At 45.3% G+C, this 27,248-nt stretch overlaps 1 protein-coding gene across 4 annotated transcripts; it reads left to right on the forward strand.

Annotated features, from left to right (window-relative positions):
* Positions 1–2,496: 2,496 nt before the first annotated feature.
* Positions 2,497–23,249, forward strand: Rnf103 (ring finger protein 103). Of its 4 annotated transcripts, XM_076833376.1 has the most exons (5): positions 2,642–3,003; positions 5,969–6,108; positions 14,001–14,116; positions 16,953–17,063; positions 21,333–21,409. In XM_076833376.1, exons 1-4 carry the CDS (start codon positions 2,778–2,780, stop codon positions 17,038–17,040), a joined length of 570 nt encoding a protein of 189 aa, XP_076689491.1. In that variant the 5' UTR covers positions 2,642–2,777; the 3' UTR covers positions 17,041–17,063; positions 21,333–21,409. The 4 variants fall into 4 exon arrangements, with proteins under 4 accessions (XP_076689489.1, XP_076689491.1, XP_076689492.1 ...); XM_076833374.2 differs by lacking the exon at positions 16,953–17,063 and having other exon boundaries at positions 2,497–3,003; positions 21,333–23,249; XM_076833377.1 differs by lacking the exons at positions 16,953–17,063; positions 21,333–21,409 and adding an exon at positions 21,210–21,321.
* Positions 23,250–27,248: the final 3,999 nt, after the last annotated feature.

Genomic DNA, 27,248 nt, shown 5'->3' on the forward strand with positions numbered 1-27,248 from the left:
CTAAATCTCCAGACTAATGAAACTGCTCTTTTATTTTTCAAAACACATTTTGAAATTTCAAAAGTAAAACAAGATTATCTTAAAAACAACAATAATAACAACAAAGAAAGCACAAAAGAAAAAATTTAACTCATCTAAATTTCATCACACAGATTAATACAGTTGACATTTTAGTGTATACATCTCTGCTTTTTCCTAATACGAAAATCAGTACTCTGCCTGTTTTCACCAAACACTGTATCTTGGACATGGCTTCATGTCCAAAACCATATGTCTACATTTTCTTTTCAGTGCCTAATGGTTCATCATTTGGATTACCGCATGTGATCCGTTCTCTATTGCTAGTTATTTGGTTCTTTGTTTTCCTTCTTCCCTTCCTTTCTCTGATTAACTTGCTGTGACAATAAAACTGCACACACATCTTGTGTCCACATCCAATTATTTCCCCAAGATAAGCTTCTGGAGGGGAGATTACTATGCCAGAATGTGTTTCTAGGGGAGCCTCCACCTTCCCTCCTAAATTGCCCTCCTCAAAGTTTATCCCCCCATACACCAAGAGAGAATGCAAACACCACACTCTCATATTCTGCCAAGCTGTGCACTTTGATCAGAGCTTACAGTTTCCCAAGGGTTAAACCACTAAGGGAACAAGGCAAGGGGGTTGGCAAGGGAGGCATTGGAAACAAACAAGAAATGTGGAGTGCTTCAGTCCCTTCTTTCTGGTCCCTGCCACATTAGGAGACATTTCTACTTTGGAACTCCAGCCCTGGAGATTCCATCCGCAACTCACACCCCAGCTTTTCCTGCTGTCCTCCCTTTGCAGTATTTGACTTTGGGTCAACCCCTCCTTACTAGAACACATTCTTTTGGGATGAAAGACATCTTCAACTCACGTGTGGTTTAGTCAGCAATATCACCCAATAACAGGGTCTCTGCTATGTGCCTAAGTTCTATGAAACTTCAGAATCAAGCTTGCTAGAATGAGGTGTTGAATCCACTGATCTGCCAGTCTCAGAAACAAAGCCACACAGAAGCTAGTGAAAACAGGAACAGAGTCCAAGAGCTCTTCCTCTGATTCTTTCTTCTTGTTTTTGGCCCTGCCTCCTGGTTCCTGCTCCACTAGCTGAGTTGAAATGCCTTTGTTAGTCTCATCCTAAGGGGTACTATTCTGAGGCTACACTCTCATGGTCCATTCTTTGCTTTATTCCTCATTTGCTCCAAGACTGAGGATCATGCACTTTCTTCCTAAGCTCTCACCCCTGGTTTAGGGTAGTTGGCAGTTTTGCACAATGGCTAGCATTTCCCTTGCATTTCCTAGGTCTGTCCCTTCTTGATAAAGGAGGCTGATAGAAACCAACTTTGCTCAGATCAGGAATCCAAAGCCCTCTCCCATCAGACTGGCTCAGAGACTGACAAAGAATATGTGCAATTGGGTTTAAACAAATACAGAAGCAGCTTGTGCACATTTCTTATTTTATACAAAGTCCTCTTTCTTGCTGCCAGCATGCTAAAACACACGGAACTTTGCACCTGGACACACCATACTCTACAGCCTGCGTCCTGAAAGCTTAAAGGCTTCCACGCCTGGCTTTCAACACCCCTGAGACTGAAAACAGAAAAAGACGTTAAGGGAGTGAGGACTGGACCTAGTTCTAACTCCCCTTTGGATCCGACCTGTCCTAACATCTAAGTGCACAAACTATACTCATGTTAAAGTGGAAAAACTTCTGTTCTCTGGGTTTCGCCTTCTACGACCTTGCACCAACAGTGCCCAAACTTTCTCAATTCACCAGGAATCGTATAACTGTACACTTTTAATTTTACTGGTTTATAACAAATAATTAACTGTGCCATTTAAAAAAAAAATAGAGTGCCACAGTCCGAAATCCAACCCTCAGATAAAGTCCATTACAAACAACTGCAGGACAATTGGGGATAGAGAGAAGACACTGGAGAAGGAACTTCGGGAGGCGCCGGGAAGCCCTGCGGAGTCTGCGGTGGCCCGCTGCTCCAGCTCGCTTCCTCAACCAGCTGGCGCCCCCGACGCCCTGCCCCGCAGGCCAGGCCCCGCCCCTCCCCTGCGGGCCCAGCGCTTGACCCCGCCCATCCAGGGAACAAAGCCCCGCCCACAAGAGGCTTTCCCGCGGCTCGCCCCGCCCACCGCGGCCGGTGATTCCGAGGCCCCGCCCCCGCCCGGCCTGGGCCCCGCCCCGACGCCGACGTCAGCTGTTGTGTCTCGACTCCGCGGCGGCCGCAGCGGGTCCATTGCTCCGGGCGCCGGCCGCGGCCGGTGGAGGCGGCGGGGTGTGGGGACGCGGGCAGCGACCTGCGCCGCGCATCCGAGCGCGACGGGCGCTGCGTGGCCAGGAGGCAGCCGGGTCGCCGCCCGGGGCGGTCTCAGGCCTGTTCCGTGCCTGCTGCAGGACCGTCGCCCGCGCTCCCACCTCTCTCTGCGGAGACCGCGGCGCCGCCTGGGCCCGCCCGACGCCTGAGCCGCTGCGCTTCCGCCGCGCCCCGGCGGCCACGGGGCCTGGGCCCTGCCCGGGGCGGCTGCTCCCGGCGGCCCGGCCTCCTGGGACCGAGCTGTCGGGGGCCGTCCACGGGAACGGCCCGGCTCTGCGCCGCGCGGCCGCCGGGGGCCGGGTCTCCGAGCGCCGGGCTCCGGCCTCTGGACTACGAGGCCGCGCGAGGCTCGGCCTCCTCCGCAGCCCGGGCGCGGCCGCCGCCGGACCCCGTCCCCGCAGCCCGCTCGTGAGCGGGAGCAGGCGCCGGGCAAGATGTGGCTGAAGCTTTTCTTCCTGCTGCTCTACTTCCTGGTCCTGTTCGTCTTGGCCCGTTTTTTCGAAGCCATTGTGTGGTACGAGACAGGCATCTTCGCCACCCAGCTGGTGGACCCGGTGGCGCTGAGCTTCAGGAAGCTCAAGACCATCCTGGAGTGCCGCGGGCTGGGCTATTCGGGACTGCCCGAGAAGAAGGATGTCCGCGAGCTGGTGGAGAAGTCAGGCGAGTGCCGGGCTCCCGGGGTCCCCTCACCTGGGCAGCCACCGCACCTCCAGTACCTGGTCCCCCCTCATCCACCTGGGAAGGGACACCCGCACCTCCATTACCTGGTCACCCCTCCTCCACCTGGACAAGGGCATCCGCACCTCCAGTACCTGGTCACCCCTCCTCCACCTGGGAAGGGGTGACCGCACCTCCAGTACCTGGTGACCTCTCCCCCACCTGGGAAGGGACACCCGAACCTCCAGTACCTGGTCATCCCTCATCCACCTGGGAAGGGGCGGCCTGCACCTCCTGTACCTGTTTACCCCTAGCTGGGAAGGGGCGTCCCGCACCTCTGGTACTTGGTTATCTCCCTCCTCCTGGGAAAGGGCGTCCTGTTCCTCCTGTACCGAGTTACTCCCCCTCTACCTGGGAGGAGGTGGCCTGTACCCACTGTACCTGGCACAGCGACAGCTGGGAGAGCTGCCCAGCTTTCTACAATAATATATGCGAATCCTAGTTTTGAGAAGGGCTGAAATTATGTGTTAGGTGTGCTGTTATGTCTTTTTGAGGTAATTATAAAATGACAGTTTAAAACTAGCTTTCTAGCATTGTTTGTTAATTGAGTGATTTTTCTCAAAAATGTCAGTTAAAAGCATTATCAGTTGAAATTCACAAAAATATAGGAAAAGAAAAAAATCCAAAGTCTGCAAATGTTTGTCACTTTAGCAATAACAAGCTACCTGGAGGGGAAAACATCAAAGAGGCATTTAATCCTAAGATTTCAACATAGGTTTGAACATTGCTATAGTGGATACTATAGAGTCCTGGCTTTTCATACTTGGAATTCAGTAAAAATGAGATGAAGTTTCTGTGTGAAACCTACTTTGTCTGTCTTGAGGTTATTTATATTTCTCTCTGGATTAAAAACTGTTGAATATCAACTTTTCATTGAGTGTCACAGGCACCCTTGCCTCTTAGTGGATTGAGGAATGGACTTGAAATAGTGCTAAGAGAATATTTAACACCTTAAATAATGTGTTTCCAGTAACTATTGGTTTGGGGTAGGGTTGGGTGAGAAATATGATTAATTTATTTTACTGCTGGATAAAATATATTTTGCTGAGGCACACTCCTGAGAGGAATGTGGTCAGAGAGGGGTCAGGAGTCTTGGAACTGTGGCTCTCCCTGGTTGTTTCAAGCCATCTGTCAGCAGTGTCTTTTACAGACCACTTTCCCCTGGGTTAGTACTTGTGTAGCCATGTAGTGTGACAGCCAAGACACAAACTGCAGAGCAGCCTATTGCGTGCATACCTATAGCTTACGGTCAGGAAACTCACTTCTCTGCACTGGGACACAGGAAGGAAACCCTTTCTGCAATGGCGATACTGTTTTCTTTAGAGAACATATGCAGTGGGGTATTATTATTCCTGTCCCTTGTTTGCTGGCTGGTTTCTGGTAACTTATTTCTACTACAAGGAGGAAATGGAGTCTGATGAATATAGTGTCTTGATGTGGAAATGAGAAGTGCCTTATCTGTGAAAGCTGAATCAGTTTTCATAGTAAAATAATTTGATCACACATTTTTTTCTTTTGACATTTATGACATTTATGGTTTCAGGCCTTCCTTTGGGCCTGAAACTCTTGTCACATTGAGTATACAAGGTATTCACATATAATTTATATGTCTATAAAGAGTATATACAACCCACAAAAATACAACTCAGATCACACATTTTTAAAAAATATTTATTTATGGGGCTGGGGCTTGGCTCAGTGGCAGAGCGCTTGTCTATTATGCATGAGGCACTGGGTTCAATCCTCAGCACCACATAAAATAAACAAACAAAGGCATTCTGTCCACCTACAACTACAAAAAAAAAAGTTTAAAAAAAATATTTATTTATTTAGTTTTAGGTGGACACAATATCTTTTTTTAAAATATTTTTGTTGTTGTTGTTGGACACAATATCTTTATTTATTTATTTTTATGTGGTGCTGAGGATCGAATCCAGGACCTCGCATGTGCTAGGTGAGCGCTCTACCGCTGAATCACATCCCTAGCCCCTCAGATCACACATTTTTTCAGCAAAAATTTCTTGGGCATAGTAACTTAACTATCAAACTTAAGTAGTTGTTTTGAATGATTTTGCTGCTATACTTACTGCTTAATATTTAAGGCAAATGTTAAAGTAATGTGGCAAAAGTATTTTCCTTTCCTTTTCATTTGATGATACAAACTCTAAATTTACTTTTAAATTAGTGTATGAGTGTGGAGTTTGTTCTGAAAGATAAAGTTTTAACCTCCAAGTCATGGTTTATAACCATGCTGTTATTTTAAGCAGGGCTAATGGCAAATTCTCTGAAGTCTTTTCTCACTCTGCTAAGTCAGAGCATGTAAACCATATTGTTTGAAAATTATATGAAATCTAGACATGTGGACCTCATACTTTATTGGGATGGCATTTTGGAGTGGTACAAATTCAGTTATTTATGAATAAATTAGTGATGACTCCACTAGAATACAGGCCAGACTCTTCTTTCTCCCCCAGTCCTAAGGATGGAACCCAGGGCCTCAAGCTTGGTAGGCAAGCACTCTACTACTGAACTATACCCCCAAGCTTTTTTTTTTTTTTTTTTTTTTATCTTGAGACAGTCTCATCAAGTTGTTGAGGCTGGCCTTGAGTTGTAATCCTCCTGCCTTGGGCTCCTGAGTTGCTAGGATTATGGTTGTGCACCATCTTGCCTGATAAATTCTATTCTCTGAGAGGTGGATTTGTATCTGTTTCATTCATTTTGATCTATAGTAAGGTCTTAGGTGTTTATTGACTATATGGCTCTTAAAGGGGTGTATTCAGGTTCTGTTGTTCTTTCTGTAGAGTACAATACTAGTACAATACATGGTTCTTCACTGTATACAGTGGAATTGACCATTGAGTCAGGACGTGGGACTGAGGAATCTCACCATTGTTGTTCTTTTCTTTAGGCGACTTGATGGAGGGTGAGCTCTATTCTGCTCTCAAGGAAGAGGAGGCCTCTGAATCTGTTTCCAGTACCAATTTCAGTGGTGAGATGCACTTCTACGAGCTAGTGGAAGACACAAAGGATGGCATCTGGCTGGTTCAGGTATCACAGATGGTGACAAATCCCTATGACTCAAGGACTTTATTAAAGGGGAATTAGTCTAGCAAAATGGCTCATGCAGCCAGTGAAGCTTCTGTTTCCTTGTGTCATGTCTTAGGCAGAGCTCAGTTCTCCTAGGGAGGCTACAGTGTCCATTTAAAGAGGTTTTTCGGAACAAGAAAATGAAAATTGAAGAATAGAAAAGGGAAAGTTGGGGAGGGGGTTGACTTTTTGTCAGAATCAGCAGGAGAAACCCCATTTTAGTTGTCATATCTTCCTTGGGGTGATAAACATGTGCATGTGTTCCTTTTATTTAGTGATAGGCAGTGTTTCTCTCAAGTTTTATTATGTTTGTAGTTTGGAGTTCACCAATCCAAACACTGTGTCTAAGGGAGAGGGTACTGATGTGAGAGCAAAGGGGCCTTCCATGGGGACAAGCTGGCGTGTGTCTGCAGGGAGGTGCGGAGGGCTGTGGGCAGTGCTCTTGTTCTGCTGAGGACGGGAGGTTCTGATGTTTATCTGTAGTCTTGACCATGTCCGAATTGGGAGGTTTAATTAGCATATTTGAATTCCAGAGCTCAAAGGCCTTTAAAAATCATTTCTTATGCTTCCCAAAGTACGGCATATGGTAACTGAGTAGGCAGCATTATCATTATTATATTTTAATGTAAATGGGAATTACCTAGGTTATATTGAATGTGCAATTTCATGAATATTGCTTAAGATAAAGCTAAAGTCACAAATTTTTAAGACGTGGGCTCACTTAAAGTAACATGTCGAGTAAATAAAGAGCGTGAACATGGCTAAAATGTGAAAGGTGTGAATGGCAGAGACCTGGAAGCCACCTCAGCCAAACCTGCTCCAAGGCTCAGTGGCTTGCCCTGGGCGGTGGGGCCGTCCATCAGAGGGCTGACCCAGGACTCATCCCAGGTCCCGGTCTCCTGTCACTGGTCCTGTCACCTCACTGGGGTGGTAGAGTTTAATTTGGGGGCGGGGTATTAAAATAGCTTCTTCATGTTCTGAGGCAAAGACTGCAGAAGATGGCTTGGGGGAGAGGGAGAGAACCAGAGTTGAGGGGACTTCATTGCAGACCTGGTCCTGTCACCAACTTTCAGTGTGTGAGCAAGTAGATTTTTCAGTGCTCCTGGCTTCTCATGGTACACATCTGAGAAAGACGTAGTAACCCTGTGTCCCCCGTGCTGCAGGCCAGGGCTCGTGCTTTCTTCTGAGGGTTGCGCTGGATATCTGCAGCCTTTCCTTCACAATAACCTTGCTGTCGCATTTGACCTTTTACCCTGCAGACAGTCTAATGTTCAGCAGAGGGTGAACCTGAGAGGGATGGGTGCAGTCTGTTATCCTTTCAAATTCTAGTTTATTTTTGAGTTCATTAATTGGAATTGAAAAATAATCTGTAGCTTCTTTAAAGTTTTATAAGTAATTGTTATTCCATTTCTTTCCCCTGGTATTCATTTCTGATAGTTGGTCAAAGAAAATGTGCTGGTTTTGATGATGTTGGCTTTATTACTGAGCATGAGTTGAGTCCCACAGCTCTGTGTTCATGGTGTGAAAGGTCTAAATGCTTGTCATCACATTGGCTGGTCCCATGAAAACCAATGGTGAAGATGCTGAGCACCTTGGAAACTTGGAAGAGCCACATCAAAAGCACAGACATTGTTTTGGTGCAGCAAAGGCGGCCAATAGCCAACACACACATCCTGACTCACTAGTAGGCCTTATGTTCTCCTTTATAAATAATGGCCAGTGACCAAGTGGGGTGGCACACACCTGTAATCCCAGATCTCTGGGAGCGGAGGCAGGAGGATCACAAATTCAAAACCAGCCTGGGCAGCTTCATAAGACTGTTCTCAACAAACAAAGCAAATGATCGGCTATTTTTTTTTTTAAGAGAGAGAGAATTTTTAATATTTATTTTTTAGTTTTTGGTGGACACAACATCTTCATTTTTTATTTTTATGTGGTGCTGAGGATCGAACCCAGCGCCCTGCGCATGCCAGGCAAGTGCGCTACTGCTTGAGCCACATCCCCAGCCCCAATCTGCTATTTTTTGATGTCCTGTTAAAGATATTAGTATGTGACGAAATTATTCATTCAGTTTATCCAGCAGATACAGGTATGCCAGGCCCAGGTGCCAGGAGCACACACCAGGCCAAGTCCTTGCTATCAGGTGGCTCACAGTTCAGGCCCATGGGGAGACGCTGACGCCAGATGAAGGAACACTCCATAGGACATCCGTTAGTGGAAAGTGCTGCGAAGAGCAGGGAGCAGGCTAAGGAGATAGAATGGCAAAGAACTGTTGCACAAGGGGACACTTGAATGAAGTGAGGAACACATAATGATCGTGAGTGTTAGCATCAAAGGTCCATTGACAACTAAGAAAAGATACCTATGTAAAAAAAAAAAACCTCCTAAGAAGAGTGGAAGGTGTTTGTGTGGTCGTCTGTCTGTGGGAGAGAGGCAGTGGAGACAGCTTGATCTTCCCAGGGACGCTCGCGGTCACACGCTTGGCCACTGCTGGGCGTGCGTTCCTTGGGACCTGTCAGATGGCAGGCTTGGTCTAGAGCAGGTTTGCAGGACAGCTGAGAAGAGTGACAGTGCACCCTTGGTGGCAGGAGCTGGCTAGCAGCTCATCAGCACAGACCCCTTGGGCTCAGCTCTCCAGTTGCTTTTGTTTTATTTTTAAAAAACACTCTATATAAAATTGAAAATATGTGCTAAAAGCAGAAGAGAAATATCTTCTCAGTCCCTTGTCATTCTTTGAGCTCAGATCATGCTAATCCAGCTTCTTAGAAAGGATAACTTTCAAGAATTTAGTTTTTAACTGAATTTTAGTTAAGATTCTTTTATATTTATTCTTTTTTTGGGGGGCAGGTAAGTAGGGATTGAACTCAGGGGCACTTGGCTACTGAGCCACATCCCCAGCCCTATCTTGTATGTTTAGAGAAGGGTCTCACTGAGTTGCTGAGCACTTCGCTTTTGCTGAGGCTTGCTTTGAAGTCATGATCCTCCTCCCCAGCTACTGGGATTATAGGTGTGCACTATCATGCCAGGCTATGTCTATTCTTTTTTTTTTTTTTTTTTTTAAGAGAGAGATGAGAGAGAGAGATGAGAGAGAGAGAGAGAGAGAGAGAATTTTTTAATATTCATTTATTTTAGTTATCGGCGGACACAACATCTTTGTTTGCATGTGGTGCTGAGGATCGAACCCGGGCCGCACGCATGCCAGGCGAGCGCGCCACCGCTTGAGCCACATCCCCAGCCCCTATGTCTATTCTTAAAGAAACTAATTTGTTTTTTAATTTTTTGAAGTCTATAAGTAGTATTTTCATAATTAAAGATGCATTTGTTTGGGACTGGGGCTGTAGCTCAGTGGTAGAGTGCTTGCCTCACAGGTGTGGACCCTGGGTTTGATCTTCAGCTCCACGTAAAAATAAATAATAAAGATATTGTGCCCATATACAACTAAAAATTTTTTTTTTTAAATGCATTTGTTTTGGCCAGATCAGTCCTCTTGGAAAATGTCAAAACTTTCCTTGTCTCGCTTATATTCTTCACAGTGTGAAGTGAACGCAATTAATTTTGGTTTTCAAGGTAGCAAAATACATGTGACTTGTTTCAATAGTACCTGTGTATTCCACAAGGAAGCAGGTCCTCCTTATTTTTTTCTAACAGCTCTTTCTAACATTTTGAGTTTTCCTGCTTTATTCCTAACCTAAGCTTATATCTTTGATTAGCTGTTTATTTTCCAGTTTTGTGGATTCTTTGATTCTGCTACCACATCTTCTTGGCATCACAAATAAAAGATGACAATCACTTTCCTTTGAGGAGACCTAGTCAGAGAGGCAGATGGCAGGACGGGTAGGTGTCTGAAGTGGAGAAGTTGGCATGGTTGGTGGGGTTTGTGGATTTGTCCTCTCACATTCTAGTCCTCTGTTTGATTCTTGTCATAGTAAACAAAGGACATACTTGTTCCCTGCTGGCTGTGTTACATGACGGGGGGTTTAAAGTCACTGGGGTTGAGCAGCAGTGAAAAGCACTGTGTGACTCCAAGTGCTGGGACACTTTGGTCAATATTTAATGTAGTTCCTGTTTAGCTAGAACTGTAAGTGATTGGTTCTAAACCTGTTTTATGCAGGGAACGTGTAACTCCCTTATTCCCCAGTGCATTCTGGGAGCAATGTGCGTGGCAAGCCACTTCATCCTTGCACTGGTGCTTAGTTGTAAAGCCAGATCGTGAGGACACTGACAAGCACAATTAAAATGCCACTGAAATCTTGTCTTTGCCAGTCAATTTTAACGATTTTATATAGTTTTTGTATATATACTTAGGTTAGTCCATAATTTTTTTAAACATTTATTTTTCAGTTGTAGGTGAACACAGTACCCTTATTTTATTTTTTTGCGGTTTTGAGGATTGAACCCAGGTCAAGAAGGTTAGCATGTCTTTGCAGAGCCAGGGGCTCCTTGTGCTGTCTGTCCAAAAAACATCCCAGGCCACAGGCTGCTGGCGAAGGGACTTGGTTACAACAGAGGTCAAGAAGTTGGAGTCTCCTGGAGACTGTGAAGTCAGGAGGAGGAAAACCAGTCTAAAACTGTAGAAAGCTCAAGTAGTTTTGGGCCTGACTTAGATCTGCATTGTGCGCCCTGTGGGCGGGGCAGACATCTGCTGCAAGGGGCGTCTCTGGAGACGTTGCCCTGAGAGGGGCTGGCACTGCCTCACTTGCAGCCTGTGTGCCAGCCCTGCTCCCGGCTTGGGGTGCAAGCCATACTCTTACCCAGTTCTTCTCTAGTCTCTGAAAAGACTCCCCACTGGCAACCCAGCCTCCTTCCCAAGGTCCCAGTGTGGATGCCACTCAGAACCTGGTGCAGTTTCAGGACAGGGACTGTATGTCAGAGGCTCCTACTGGTGCCACACAGTTGTGGTAGGTCTAAGGGTGTTTAGTTCTGCGGTGTGACTCAGCCAGATAAGTTATTTTGTGAAAACAGTAATATTTTAAAATTTTTTATTTGTGTATTTACTCATTTATTTTGGTCCTGGGGATTGAACCCAGTAGTGCTCTACCACTGAGCTACATCCTAGTCCTTTATTTTTTTTTTTAATATTTTTTAGTTGTAGATGGATACAATATCTTTATCTTATTTTTTAATTTTTATGCAGTGCTGAGGATCAAACCCAGGGCTTCACACATGCAAGGAAGGTGCTCTACCACTGAGCCACAACCCCAGCCCAACCCAGTCCTTTACAAAGTAAAGCTGCCCATGCCAGCCTTGACTGTGGCACCCTGCTGCCTCAGCCTTCCGAGTGACTGGGATTGCAGGGCTGCCACCCCAGCAGCCATGAGGTTGTTAGAGTGGCCATCTCACTCAGCGCCCCCAGAAGGAGTCTGTGCTCAGCCAGCAGGTGCGTGACATGAGGGTGGGGAGCCGACGCGGGCTCCAACGCGCTGCAGAGGGCTGTGGGGTGCTGCGGTGCCGCGCTGGTAGTTGCCTTAGTGCCATGCTCAGTCTGGGATCCCGAACTCCTCAAAAGCAGGTGGTAGAACAGATGCTGAGTAAAGGAGGCCCTTTGCTGAGCAGTCATGTGCCCACCCCAGCGAAGCCACATCTCTTCCCTGTCTTCTGCTATCTGCTGGAGCAGCCCTCTTGTTCTTTCTCCGCCTCCTGACACTGAGCTCTGACCCCAAGGTACCTGTGTGGAAAGTAGGCATTTCACCAAAAGGTTTCCAGCACCTAGGGCTATGCTGTACTGGCAGAAGCACCCTCTCAACTCCTCAAAGCCTTGTCCTAATAAACACAGACCCAAAATGTCTGGATTGTTTGCTGCCTTGATCAAGAAATAGGAAATGTCTGAAAAGAAAAGTTTAAAAAATTAAATAAAATTTTAAAAAGCAGGGAGTATGGTGATGTTAAGGCATAGAGACTTCTCAATGTCTTGAAGAATCAGAAAAATAAGTTCAGGATTTTCATGGTTATGTGACCAAAGGAAGAGTTACCATATGAACTCTTGAGTGGTAGCAGAAAAAGAAAACAAAGGCTGCCTTGTGCAGTCTCCTGGGACTCCAGTAGACCTGTAAGTTGCGCTTGGGCCAAGGAAGGGGCAAAAGCTTAGGCCCTGGGGGTACTGTAGCCCTTGTGAACCTGCTCCAAAAGAACTTTTGCCCAGGACATGGTTTAGGTGTGAGGTGCCCTCGAAAGCTCATGTGTGCGACAATGCAAGAAGTTTTATAGTGAGATGATCAGTTACGAGAGCCTTAACCTGATTAGTGCATTGACTGCATTAGCCAGGTGTGACTATAGGCAGGGAGGGTGTGGCCTGGGGAGGGGGTCACTGGGGTGCACCTTTGGGGTATATGTTTTGTTTTTGGGAAGAGAAGCCCCCCACTTCCTGGTGTGCCACACACTTCTGCCATGAAGTTCTGCCTCACCTCAGGCCCTAAAGAAATGGAGCCATCCTCTATGGAATGAGACTCTGACACCCAAATAAACTTTTCCTCCTCTAAAATTATCCTTATTGGGTCTTTTAGTCACTGCAGCAAAATAGCTGTGATTGAAACAACTTACTAAGTACATGTCCTTGAGTTGCCCTCTTCCTGGTTACCTGCGGAAGTGTTCTGGTACTTGAATAAGAGCTCATGTGTTCACTGCAGTCATACCCTGAGACTGCACCTGTGAGTGCCACCCCAGGTTACAGGTGTTGGCCTGCATGTGTGTCTCTCAGTGCGAGGAAGCTAGTGTCTGGACAATGCCATGCTGGCACACAGGTGGACCTCAAGTCCCTCACCCTGCTGGTGCCCTTTCTCTGCTCCTGCTGCCGACTGACACTGGTCAGACTTCCCAGCTGAGAGGCCACAGTGAAGCAGATGTCCGCCTCTTGCCCGCCAGGGACAGGAGTACCATCATTCCCTGAACCCACTGGACTCTACTTCCTGGAGGCCTACTGTCCTCTGGAGGAACCCCAAAGCATGATGCTGTCACTCTGAGTTGAACAGTGTCTGCAGTGTGCTACTGAGGACAGTGACCTTGGCCTGGACACCCTTGAGTCAGTTATTTCATGATGTCTGTAGATGTTTTGGGCTTTCCTTTAAATTCTGTTTATTTCTATGTTTTTGATTTAGCATCTTTTTCTTTTCACTGGTATATTCATTAAGATTTTTCTGTCAAAAAGGGAGGAGAACTAACTTCTGACATCCATAAACAAGAGCAGTTGTTAGGTATTATGAAAGACCATTTAGAATTTCTTTTTTTTTTTTAAGTTTGTTTCTTCTCTCAGTCATAATTGTGTGTGCAGGCAGTTTGCAGATTTGAAGTCAGAGTTCAGGAATGTAAATTAACTGAAGTTGTTCTTTTTATTTGTTGGATCTTTATGGTTGCTATTGAGAGATCATAGAAGGTGCAGTATTGACTTGGGCAGAGCATAGGGTGATGAAAAGCAGATGTCCCACTCTGGATCCACAGTGATGTTCTGAAAAAGTGAAATTTGAACTTGTTGAACTCTCATGTGATAATTGCCAGTTGGCTGTATTTGGTTTAACTTTCTTTTCAGAGCAAAGAGAAAGAGGCCGCCTACTTCCTGTGTAACTTTATTCTGGAGAAGAGACGCGGGTAGAGAGTGTGGCCAGCTGTTTCATAGGGGTTGACTCCTCTGTCTGACTGACAGAATGTGGGAGTGTGGTGTACCGCGTTCCGTGTTTTGAGACTTTTCTGATTGGTGGGTAGTGCCTTCAGTGAGAATTACAATGATAATATGACCATATGGTGCACTAAACAAGAACGAGGAACACAATATCTCTTTCAAAAACATAGAATCATACTGTAGATATCAATGGTTTGATCTATTTTAAATAATTAAAGTCTTATTTTTTCTTTTTTGGGAATAGGTCATAGCAAATGACAGAAGTCCTTTGGTCGGTAAAATCCACTGGGAGAAAATGGTGAAAAAGGTGTCGCGATTTGGAATACGCACAGGCACTTTTAACTGCTCCAGTGACCCCAGGTGAGTGGGCTGGGCGGGGCTGGGTGGGAGTCCTGACACAGGCAGTGCGGTTGGAGCCTGCGGGCACAGCTGTGAGGCTGGCACCCTGTGGGCTGTGGGCATCACCAGCCTTCTTGGTGGTCTGGCATCTGCTGCTCTCTGCCCCTCTGCTGAGTCCTTCCCTCGGGTGCCTCTTTTGAGTGTCCTTGGTCCTTTTTGTATTCCTGAGGGAAGCTGTTCTGTTGAGGTGCTCTCCCATCTCCTGGCCTCTCATTTGCACTTCTTGGTTATTTTTGTCTGCTTTACAACTGTCCCTAGTCCTAGGGTCACAGTGGGATCCGGCCACTGTTCCTGCCCTTGGCCTCGTCCTGCTCCATTTCCTCGGAGGGGAGCTTCAAAGGTGCCCACTGCCTTGTCATCGTCTCCAGAACTCCGTCTGTCACACTGTTTGTTTCACTTTTTATTATTATTTCTTTGAAATGCTCTTTTATTTCCATTTCTAGTGCTACCAAATCATAACGTACACTCCTTCATTTCATTATCCATTTGAGGACTACTTGATAAAAAGTCCACGTCCCACACATTTCCTTCCATGCAGAGGAGGCAGGGATGTGCACACAGGAGCCCGGGGTTGGTGGTTTCTAGTGCAGGTGATGCGCTGGCCAGAACCTGAGCTGGGAGAGACAGAGCTTCCTTCTGTCCCCAGATCCAAGGAAGCCCCTACCGCAGCTCACCCTGCGTCACTGTGGCCAGCACAGGGGTGGCAGGGCCGCAATGGATGACCCCTGGCGGTAGACGCCCTCCTGAGCCGTGGCTGACTCCTTCCCTTCAGCCCCAGGTTTGCTCTTCCCATGGTCCAGCCTGCTGGCCGTGGAGGGTGGAGCTGTGGAGTAGCTCCCCTGAGAGAGGGATAGGAGGGAAGTTCCACCTCACTGCAGGAGCTCGCTCCTGTCCAGTGGCTTTTGTTGGAAGGCTCAGGACAGCCCAGAACCTAGTCCTAACGTTGTTGTGAAGAGGAGATCAGCCTGCATCCTGCCTTTCCTTCACCTCGCATTGGGTTGGATTCCATTGTCCTCCCGGGGAGTCTTCATGAAAGACTGTTTCTCCGAACAGTGCCGGGATAAAGGACAGTGCTGATGAGTTTAATCTTTCCAGTAACGCCAGAAGTTAGTGTGAATACCACTCTTTTACTGGAAAGTATACAGACTTCATTAAAAAAAAAAAAAAAAAAAACAGCAATGAACGAAACTAATCAGGCACAGTGGTGCACTTCTGTAAGCTCAGCTACTGGGGAGGCTGAGGCAGGGGTGACAAGTTTCAGGCCAGCCTCACAACTTGGCAACACCCTGTCTCAAAGTAAAAGATGAAAACGCACTCGGGCACAGTGCTGGAGTGCTCCTGGGTTCAGTCTCCCCTGTTGCCTAATAAGTAAAACTAAACAATACATTTCAAATATTGTAGTTTATAAATGGATTTGAAAATGTCAAATAAATTTTTTTTAAATATGAAGGTTAAACACATTACAATTTAATATGATTCTTAGGTAACAATACAGAATTCAAAATCTCCAACAATATAAAATGAAGATACTTTATTAAATACGAAAAAGTGAAATAGTTTTTTCTTTTTTTAAGTGTATTTTTATAAAGCAGAGGGTATCAGAAGTGTCATAAGTCATCCAAGAGATATTAGTACAAATTTTCCTGACTTTCCTTTTTTATTTTTTTTTCCCCCTATGTTTTTGTTTTGTTTTGTTTTGTTTTATTTTTTGGTACCAGGATTCAACTCAGGGATGCTTAACCTGAGCCATATCCCCAGCCCTGTTTTTTGTTTTTTGCTTTTTTTGATACAGGATCTCACTAGGTTGCTTAAGTCTCCCTGAATTCCTGAGGCTGGCCTTAAACCTGTGATCCTCCTGCCTTAGCCTCCTGAGCTACTGGGAGTATGGGCGTGGCCACCATGCCTGGAACAGAAGCGGTTCTGAGGGACAGTGACGTGTGTCAGTTTCAGTACCGCTGTGTTAACGTCTCATCTGTGGAAGGGCTTCCACCTGGAGGAAGAACTGTTCTTGCCGTACACGCTTAGGGTCATTTTTTCTTATTTTAGTGACTATGAGGATACAGAAGAACAAAATGCAGAGATAGCGGACAGGGTGCTGAGAGTCTCCCTAAGGGCTGCACCTGTGGGTTACTTAAGGAGCATTTTGATCATTTATTTGAATAGTTGAGTCGTCAGTTTGCTCTGAGGTTTGTAAGAGCCAGACCCCTGCCTCTGCTGTCTGGGACTAGTCTTCTCTGGAGTGTCCTGGGGCAGGCTTCTCTAACGTGCTATCTTCTTGTACAGCTGCACCTTCCAGACCTATCCAGCTCCCCTGAGAATGCTCAGGGCCACCCCTCCACACAGCCTCTGACCCTGTCCAGTTAAAGCAGCTGTAGTTTCTTTCCCCAGACACTCAGCAGGGTGGCCTTGTCTGGTTCTAACTCCTCTTTTTCCCAACCAGGAGATGTACTTGAGGCCTGTCCTGCCAGGTCCTGTTGTGGAGACAGCAGGAGGTGACCTGGTGCTTGTGTGCCTCTGCCCGCTTGGGAGGGACTACGGGCGGTGAAGAGCCTGGGCGCTGCAGGGGCTGAGTGGGAGGCAGGGCAGCAGGCTCAGGGCCATAGTGACAGGAAGCAGGACCGTGGGTCAAGCAGGAAAGGGGAGGGAAGAGGAGCCAGGAAAGCCGGGGCCAGGGGCCTGGCCTGAAGAGATGATCTGACGTTGACAGAAACACCAGTGCCTCTCTTGAAAACTAGCCTGCCATACCAGAGACCGGACCCGACTCACCGGCCATGTTTCCTGTCATTTCTTGTCTCAGTGTTCCCCAGGACATCTCAAAAGGTCTCTCAGAGCACGGAAGAATTTTGTTTTCACAGTGTGGTCATTGGATTTATTCTGACCTTTAAAAAGCTCTTACTTAAATTGGGCAGTAAGTATTTATTTTGATATAAGGTAATACAACATCCTTAAAAAGACAAATATTCATTTAGTTTGCATTTTTGTTAGCAGGAGAGTTTTAAGATCATTGGTGTTTTGGATCTCTTTAGACTAATTTTAGATAAATATACATTAGTAGCCTGGCATTTGTAGAGATTTTTTTCCCCCAAGTCTGGAAAATAAGATTTAATTTGAAAGATACATGATAACATATGGAATTTTCTTTCCTCAAATAATCTCAGATTCTGTCTAGAATAGACTTAAACTATCATTTACTCTGAATGGAAAAGGACGTACACAGAATACTTTCTTTTTTTTTCCTTTCATTTATTTTAATTTTTTAAATTAATTTATTTTTTACTTATATATAACAGTGGAATGCATTACAATTCTTATTACACACATAGAGCACAATTTTTCATATCTCTGGTTGTATACAAAATATATTCACACCAATTTGTGTCTTCATACCTGTTCTTTGGATAGTAATGATCATCACATTCCACCATCATTAATAACCCCATGCCCCCTCCCTTCCCCTCCAACCCCTCTGCCCTATCTAGAATTCATCTATTCCTCCCATGCTCTCCTCCCCATCCTACTATGAATCAGCCTCCTTATATCAAAGATAACATTTGGTATTTGTTTTTTGGGATTGGCTAACTTCACTTAGCATTATCTTCTCTAACTCCATTCATTTACCTGCAAATGCCACGATTTTATTCTCTTTTATTGCTGAGTAATATTTCATTGTGTATATATGCCACATTTTTTTAATCCATTTATCCACTGAAGGACACCTATTTTGGCTCCATAGTTTAACTATTGTGAATTGTGCTGCTATAAACATTGATGTGGCTGAGTCCCTGTAGTACGCTGTTTTTAAGTTCTTTGGGTATAGACCGAGGAGAGGGATAGCTGGGTCAAATGGTGGTTTTATTCCCAATTTTCCAAGAAATCTCCATACTGGTTTCCATATTGGCTGCACCAATTTGCAGTCCCACCAGCAATATATGAGTGTACCTTTACTCCACATCCTCACCAACACTTATTGTTGTCTTCATAATGGCTGCCATTCTGACTGGAATGAGTTGATATCTTAGAGTGGTTTTGATTTGCATTTCTCTAGTTGCTAGTGATGATGAACATTTTTTCATGTATTTGTTGATTGATTGTATATCCTCTTCTGAGAAGTGTCTGTTCAGGTCCTTGGTCCATTGTTGATTGGGTTATTTGTTTTTTTAGTGCTTAGCTTTTTTTTTTTTTTTTTTAGAGAGAGAGAGAATTTTTTTTTAATATTTATTTTTTATTTTTCGGCGGACACAACATCTTTGTTTGTATGTGGTACTGAGGATCGAACCCGGGCCGCACGCATGCCAGGCGATCGCGCTACCGCTTGAGCCACATCCCCAGCCCTAGTGCTTAGCTTTTTGAGTTCTTTATATACCCTAGAGATTAGTGCTCTATGTGATGTGTGAGGGGTAAAGATTTGCTCCCAAGATGTAGGCTCTCTATTCACCTCACAGATTGTTTCTTTTGCTGAGAAGAAACTTTTTAGTTTGAGTCCATCCCATTTATTGATTCTTTTTTTTTTAATTTTAATATTTATTTTTTAATTTCCAGCGGACACAACATCTTTGTTTGTATGTGGTGCTGAGGATCGAACCCGGGCCACACGCATGCCAGGCAAGGCGCTACCGCTTGAGCCATATCCCCAGCCCCCATTTATTGATTCTTGATTTTAATTCTTGTGCCATAGGAATCTTATTAAGGAAGTTTGGGCCTGATCCCACATGATGAAGATTAGGGCCTATTTTTTCTTCTATTAGATGAAGGGTCTCTGGTTTTATTCCTAAGTCCTTGATCCATTTTGAGTTGAGTTTTGTGTATGGTGAGAGAAAGGGATTTAATTTCATTTTGTTGCATATGGCTTTCCAGTTTACCCAGCACCATTTGTTGAAGAGGCCATCTTTTCTCTAATGCATATTCTTGGCACCTTTATCTAATATAAGATAATTGTAATTTCATGGGTGAGTCTCTGTGTCCTCTGTTCTGTACTGTTGGTCTACCAGTCTGTTTTGGTACCAATACCATGCTGGTTTTTGTTACTATTTCTCTATAGTATAGTTTAAGGTCTTATATAGCGATACCACCTGCTTCACTCTTCCTGCTAAGGATTGCTATAGCTACTCTGGGTCTCTTATTTTTCCAGATGAATTTCATGATTGCTTTTTCTATTTCAATGAAGAATGTCATTGGAATTTTGATTGGAATTGCATTAAATCTGTAGAGTGCTTTTGGAAGTATGGTCATTTTGGTAATATTAATTCTGCCTATCCATGAGCAAGGTAGATCTTTCCATCTTCTAAGGTCTTCTTTGATTTCTTTCTTTAGGGTTCTGTAATTTTCCTTATATAGATCTTTCACCTCTTTTTTTTTTTTTTTTTTTGCTTTTTTATATGAAGAAACATGTGCACTGATTATTTTGCTTGTTCTACAGAGTGAGGCTTTCTGTCATAGACACTGTCACTTAACTTATGACACAGTTAGAACCACGTCATCATAGGAAGAGGAAAAGAGTGGCCAGGAGTGGACTCGTGCCTTCACGAGGGTCACTTGCAGTTAGATGTTAAAGCTGCTTCATGATATTTCAGAGGTAAAGAAAGCCATCATTGGGACTGAGGTTGTGGCTCAGTGGTAGAGCGCTCACCTAGCACATTCGAGGCCCTGGGTTCGACCCTCAGCACCACACAAAAATAAAATAAATGTATCTTGTCCAACTACATCTAAAAAATTAAATATTAAAAAAAGAAAACCATCATGAATGTGCATTTGACTTACTGCTTTTTTTGGCAAGGGTAAAAATAGAATTTGTGTCAATGAGTTATTACTTTGCATTGAACAAATACAGTGAGTGGTAAGTGATTGAAGATACTTTATTTTTGGTAATAGATACTTTTCAAATCATTTCACTTAAAACAATACTGAAAAGTCATTTGGTCATGCCAGAGTTTCTTGGAGTCAACATTGCTAAGGATGCTTTTAAGATGTGACATGTTGTCTTCATTTATCTTAAATTGTATCACAAAATTAAAGTTAGTTGTATTGGGCTGGGGCTGCAACTCAGTGGTAAGTGTTTGCCTCACATGTGGAATGCACTGGGTTCAAACCTCAGCAGCACATTAAAAATAAATACATAAAAAGATATTGTGTCCATTTACAACTAAAAAAAATTTTTAAAGCCATATTGCCATAAAACCATATGCCACACATCAAGATTTTCTCAGTCTAATTATATGAATGTGTAATATGCTAATTTATTTAATAAAATAAAATCCTTGCTTTCTAAGTTAAGCATAACACCCAGGATTTTTACATCAGTATTCTGAGTAGCAAAATAAGAAACATTACTATTCATTTACAAATCTGTAAAAAAATATCTGTATGGTAGACTTTTTTTTTTTTACAAAATATATTAGAAATTATATATATCAAAATCCACATGATTCTTGGAAAGGAATACAAGCTAAACAAGTGACTCAATTTTAAATTCTTCCACATTTACTGTGCTGAAAAAGTGAGGATCATTCTTGGACTGAATCTCAGTCTCAATACTTCAGGACTCTGTTTCCTCTGTTAAATGACCCTCATCATGGTCTTCACAGAAGAGGGAAGAGACCCTAGTAAACAGGGGGCTTGGGGCAGTGTTTTTTCTGGGGTCACTATGTGCTGTGCACACCCAGCATCCGCACTGGGTAGCTGGTAGCTGGTGAGGCGGGGCTCCTGCCTCCCACAACCAAATCCCGGCTCAGTGTGTGAGTGATCTGATTCCTTTGACTTTAGGGCTTTTCAAGAGATACTTTTTTAAATTATAAATTTAAAGACAGAAACAGAAAACTATAGAAAAAGAGCTTGATTTTCTTTCCTTTTCTGGGACAAAGGATTGAACCCAGAGGTACTCTATCACTGAGCTACATCCCCCAGTCCTTTTTTAAAAATTCTGAGTCAGGGTCTTGCTAAATTGCCCAGACTGGCCTAAAATGTATGATCATCCTGCCTTAGCCTCCAGAGTCACTAGGAGCACAGGTGTGGTCACCATGTCCTGCTAAAGCTTGCTTTTTCTTGCACAACTTCCCAGCATCCTTCCTGCTTCGAGATGATTTGGGAGTCACTTGGTTTGGGGGAGAGGAGTCTTTCAGAAGCTGAAGAAACCTACCAAGGGAAAGCAGCTCAGCCATTGACTCCTGGTTCTCTCTTACAGATACTGCAGGAGAAGAGGCTGGGTGCGGTCCACTCTCATCATGTCTGTCCCTCAAACCAGTACTTCTAAAGGGAAAGTCATGCTCAAGGAGTACAGTGGCCGCAAGATTGAAGTAGAGCACATATTTAAATGGATCACTGCCCATGCAGCTTCTCGGATCAAAACCATTTATAATGCTGACCATTTGAAAGAAGAATGGAATAAAAGTGATCAGTATTGGGTAAAGATATATCTGTTTGCAAACCTTGACCAGCCGCCAGCCTTCTTCTCTGCACTGAGTATAAAATTTACAGGGAGAGTTGAGTTTATTTTTGTGAATGTGGAAAATTGGGACAACAAGAGTTACATGACAGATATTGGTGTATATAACATGCCATCATACATACTTAGAACTCCCGAAGGAATTTACAGGTATGGAAACCACACAGGTGAATTTATATCCCTTCAGGCCATGGACTCATTTTTGCGCTCATTGCAGCCAGAAGTAAATGATCTGTTTGTTCTGAGCTTGGTTCTCGTCAATCTTATGGCTTGGATGGATTTGTTCATTACACAAGGAGCTACTATAAAACGGTTTGTGGTTCTCATAAGCACGCTGGGGACATACAACTCGCTGCTGATCATCTCCTGGCTGCCTGTGCTAGGCTTCCTGCAGCTGCCCTACTTGGACAGTTTTTACGAGTACAGCCTCAAGTTGCTGAGGTACTCCAACACCACCACGCTGGCCTCGTGGGTGAGGGCCGACTGGATCTTCTACTCCTCGCACCCGGCGCTCTTCCTCGGCACCTACCTTGGACATGGCTTGCTCATCGACTACTTCGAGAAGAAGAGGAGACGAAGCAACGCAGACGAGGTCAACGCCAACAACTTGGAGTGGTTGTCCAGCCTGTGGGACTGGTACACCAGCTGCCTCTTCCACCCCATCGCCTCTTTGCAGCACTTCCCCGTGGACTCGGACTGGGATGAGGACCCCGACCTGTTCCTGGAGCGGCTGGCCTTCCCCGACCTCTGGCTGCACCCTCTGATTCCCACCGACTACATCAAGAGCTTGCCCATGTGGCGGTTTACCTGCCTCGGGGCGCGCTCCGAGGAGGACCTGTCGGAGGGGTCCCAGGACACGGAGAACGACTCTGACAGCGAGGGCGCGGACTCGGGGAGCCCTGAGCAGGGAACCCTGGGCGGCGCACAGAGCAACCACCACGGCGGGGCCTGCGCAGGGGCCTGCGAGGCCTGTGGGACCAGCCCTCGTGCGCCGGGCGCTGAGGACTCACAGCCCGAGGACGTGCAGCCGGACTGGGGCGCCTGGCCGGCCGCTGTGCTCCGCAGCACCGAGTGCGTGGTCTGCCTGGAGAACTTCCAGCGCGGCTGTCTGCTGGCAGGGCTGCCCTGCGGCCACGCCTTCCATCAGGGCTGCATCCTGATGTGGCTGGCCGGCGGTAGGCACTGCTGCCCCGTGTGTCGCTGGCCCTCCTACAAGAAGAAGCCGCCCCGCGCGCCTCGCCCGCCCGCACCCGACTCGGCCCCAGCCTAGCCGCCCCCGCGATCTGCTGGTCCCTGTGGCTTGGTGCAGTCTGGTATCCTGCAACGCCGCCCTCGATGACAGTTTGCTTGGTTGCCTTGCGTGTCAGTTGAATGCATACTTAATTGTAAAGACTTACTTACAACCTTGGAAACTCAGAAGTTCGTGGTTTTTTTTTTTTTTTTTTTTTTTTTTTTTTTGTAAGCACAAAAGAATATGATAGAAATTTATTCTAGCAAGATATCAGGTAGGGTCAGTTCTAATGGAATCGAGCCGGTTTCTTTCCTAATATTTCCTCTCTTTTTACAATCTCTGTCCACACCTCTTGGTTAAATAATGAATGCTCTGAGACATGAAATTAAAACAGACCTACAAAATAAATTATTTTAAAACCAGAAGATTGCAGGTTTCCCAATGTTAAGTTATTTTGATGAGGTGGCCGGTTTCTGTAGGTATTTTGTCAAACGTGACTCCGTGGGGAAAAAGGTAGAAATTGTGTTGCTGACACTGGCCAGAGTGGGTGTCAGCCCCCCTTTAGCTTGGTTAGCTGTGGAGGGAAGGGGCTTCATTTTATGGAGGGCTGCTTTATAAGGATTAAGAGTAAAGTTGAAATCATTGTACGATAAGCATCCATTTCTCTTTTTCTAATTCACCAGTTCACATTTCTTACATTTGCTTCATCAATGTATAGGTGAATATTTTTTATATCATTTTTGCTTGTCTGCTGGTCCTTTTAGAAATAAATGTGAGTCATCATGATGCCTCACTCCTAAATGCTTACCACCTACCTCCTGAGCAAGGGCATTCCTGGCACCCCTGCAGGATACCTAGTGTATGATCCACACACCCCAGCTGCTCCCGGAGGTTTTTACATAGAATTCTTGCTTTGTTTTTGTTGTGAACTTGGAGGTTGACATTCTCCTTTCGTCCCATCCTCTGTGCCCTTCTATTTTTTTTTTTTTTTTTACATTTGGTTGTTCAAAACATTACAAAGCTCTTGACATATCATATTTCATACATTTGATTCAAGTGGGTTATGAACTCCCATTTTTACTCCGTATACAGATTGCAGATATACAGATTGCAGAATCACATCGGTTACACATCCACGTTTTTACATATTGCCATACTAGTGACTGTTGTATTCTGCTATCTTTCCTATCCTCTACTATCCCCCCTCCCCTCCCCTCCCATCTTCTCTCTACCCCATCTACTGTAATTCATTTCTCTCCCTTGATTTTTTTCCCTTTCCCCTCACATCCTCTTTTATGTAATTTTGTATAACAATGAGGGTCTCCTTCCATTCCCATGCAATTTCCCTTCTTTCTCCCTTTCCCTCCCACCTCTCGACCCTGTTTAATGTTAATCTTTTTCTCATGCTCTTCCTCCCTGCTCTGTTTTTAGTTGCTCTCCTTATATCAAAGAAGACATTTGGCATTTGTTTTTTAGGGATTGGCTAGCTTCACTTAGCATAATCTGCTCTAATGCCATCCATTTCCCTGCAAATTCCATGATTTTGTCATTTTTTAGTGCTGAGTAATACTCCATTGTGTATAAATGCCACATTTTTTAAATCTATTCATCTATTGAAGGGCATCTAAGTTGGTTCCACAGTCTAGCTATTGTGAATTGTGTTGCTATGAACATCAATGTAGCAGTATCCCTATACTACGCTCTTTTAAGGTCTTCAGGGAATAGTCCGAGAATGTGCCCTTCTATTTTAACAGGACTTGGGTGGAGTCCAGGACCTCATGCAGTCTAGGCAAACACTCATACCGAGCCACAACCCCGGTCATCCTTTCCTAATACCACTCTTTTTGGAGTGTGTAAAGGCAGTGACGGAATGCTCTGCATTCTGGTTTTGTTTGTTTCTGTCACAATGTGATGTGGATCAAGGAGTGCTGTCTGGGTGATGTGTACTTCCCATGTGCATAATACCAGAATGCTCATGACATTATTTGGTTCCACTGCTGGTGCTGAGGTAGTTAAAGTGACATCCGCCTCCTCTTTCCACATGAGATGTGTCTTCTGAGAAGGAACGCACGGCCACTTGAACATCCTGCTCTCTGTCTAGTGGCTTTAACACCCACTGGTGATAATCAGTTGTTAGGCATCACGATGGGGATTTTCTAATCCATCCGTCACTATGCACACGATCTAGTATTCTTTTGTGAAGAGCTTTTCATTGTTCTTCTATACGTTGAATATTGTGGACTTACCCAATTCTTTTTATATTCTGTGTTAGGACTCATTATTCTTTTTGATACTCTAGTGATACCACACTTGGCTACAGCGGCTTCCACTCTGGTCTTAGTCCATTTGATAGGTTCCCTTCGGTCTTGAAGTACTTCCTGGCTTTTTACTTCAGATGTCTCAGACTCACTTTGTATTTTTCTGGCTCTTTTCTTCAAAGAACCAGAGTCTTATGGTTGGCTTTTGGATCCTTAATTGACTGCTGCCCAAAATGGTAAGAAAATAAAATCTCATTCTGAATTGCCTCTAGGATACTAACATTTTCTTCTTGCATGATACATTGGGCTTTATCTTCAAATACAAAGGGAAAAACAGATGCCCCTCGACTTTCAATGGAATAATGTCCCAATCACCAACCCCATCATAAAATGAAAATACTGTATGTGGCAGACGCCATGGCTACATGGCACCTGTGGACTGTCGGTGGCTCTCCCTGGGGCTCCTGTGGCTGGTAGTTCCAGCTCACTGTGGATGCTCAGCATTGCCAGGATATCATGCTGTGTGTCACCAGCCTGGGAGGAGAGAAGAATTAGAGTGCATCTCCTGTCCTGCCAAAGCATATCTGTGGCACCATTGTAAAGTCAAAATATTGAAGGTCAACCTGTCAGGATCCATCTGTAGTAAGTTCCAGCAGTTATACGTGGTGTTTCCCAGGGTGCTGCCTTGGGCCACAGCAGACGGCACCCCAGTGGTCAGCAGAGGCCCTCCCAGCGTCCAGTTTTGTATTCACCCCTCTGCTGGACAGCTCCCTCCAGATGCCGGTTGGTAATACAGCTTTCCACTCTTGCCACGCCCGGTCCTCCTGTGTGCACGTTCACACACACATGTGAACATCAGAGGTCAGGAGGGGCTGGTTCAGGGCTGGGCCAGGAGAGTGCAAGGGAAAGCCAGCTTCAGACTAAAGGAACACATCAGGTATCCTGTGTGCTGGTTGCCATGGTGTCGGTTATGAAATGGATACAGATCGTGGGAACTTTTGTCAGATTTTTCTCAACCTTCAGGGTACTGAAGGTTGACAGTCTCTAAACTGTTTGAAAAGGAGGTTTGAAAACAAAAGCCTCCCTGGGAATCAGTTCTAACTTCCTTTTTGTTCTCTGAACTCTACGATTTTGTCTTTGTGAAAGGACTTCACAAAACTCCAAATAAGTTACCCCAGAAATATGTTACCAGAACCTGCTTTCCAGCAAACACATGCTCACAATACATCCCCAACTGAAGAGCTCATGGAATGTGTACCAGCAGTGACACTGACTAAACGTGCCCACACAAAGGTCACTTTTATATTGTACAACTGACCACAAAGCTGGTGAGGTGCATTGGGCATTAACTTCTACAGGGAATCAGGGAGCTGGGCCTGGTGGTGCACTGTAACCCTAGTGACTCAGGAGGCTGAGGCAGGAGGAGCACAGGTTCAAGGCCAGCTGGGTAAGTAGCAGGGGCCGCTCTCAAAAGACAAAGTGCTGGGGTGCAGCTTATGATAAATGGCCCCTGGCTTCAGTCCCCAGTACTGGAGGAAAAAATTAAGGAAGTCAAGGAAGGATGTCTGTGCTTCTCAACTCCCAAAATGAGTTTTCCAGAAAATAGGAAATTTCCCCTTTGTCAAGATTAGTGACTCCCCTCTCAAGGTTAGTAATTAATCTCACTATCAGGCTGGTCTGGGTATGAGTCTCGCCCTCTGACCCTCGGTTAGGGCTGGTGCTGTCAGGAGACACCTGCGTGGCACGAGGGCGAGGTGCCAGGTCAGGTTCTCCGGCTCTCTTTCTTTCTTAGGATACTGGCCGGCCTTGGCTATGGCCAGCCCCTTCCCCACTCCGCAGCTAGTGTGTAGCTCCTGTACTCTAGACGGGAAGCCAGGTCACAGCTCATTCGGGCGCTCTGCGTTCATTTGGGTGTCCTGTGTCCAGTGTCCACGCCTGTTTTCAACAGGCCGGAAATGGGAGCATCTGAGGGCTGGGATTGCGGCCAGTGGAGGGTGCGCCTGGCGTGCCCGAGTCCCTGGGTCCGTCCGCAGCACCGTAAGGACTCACTGAGGGTAAGTTTATAATGGGATGGAAAGTGTGTAACGGGGATGGAAAGTGTGTAACTGGGATGATAAGTGTGTAACGGACATAAGCAGCTCTAGCAGCTGCTGCTCAGGGCCCTTC

This window comes from Callospermophilus lateralis, chromosome 14, assembly GCF_048772815.1.
Source record: "Callospermophilus lateralis isolate mCalLat2 chromosome 14, mCalLat2.hap1, whole genome shotgun sequence".
NCBI lineage: Eukaryota > Metazoa > Chordata > Mammalia > Rodentia > Sciuridae > Callospermophilus > Callospermophilus lateralis.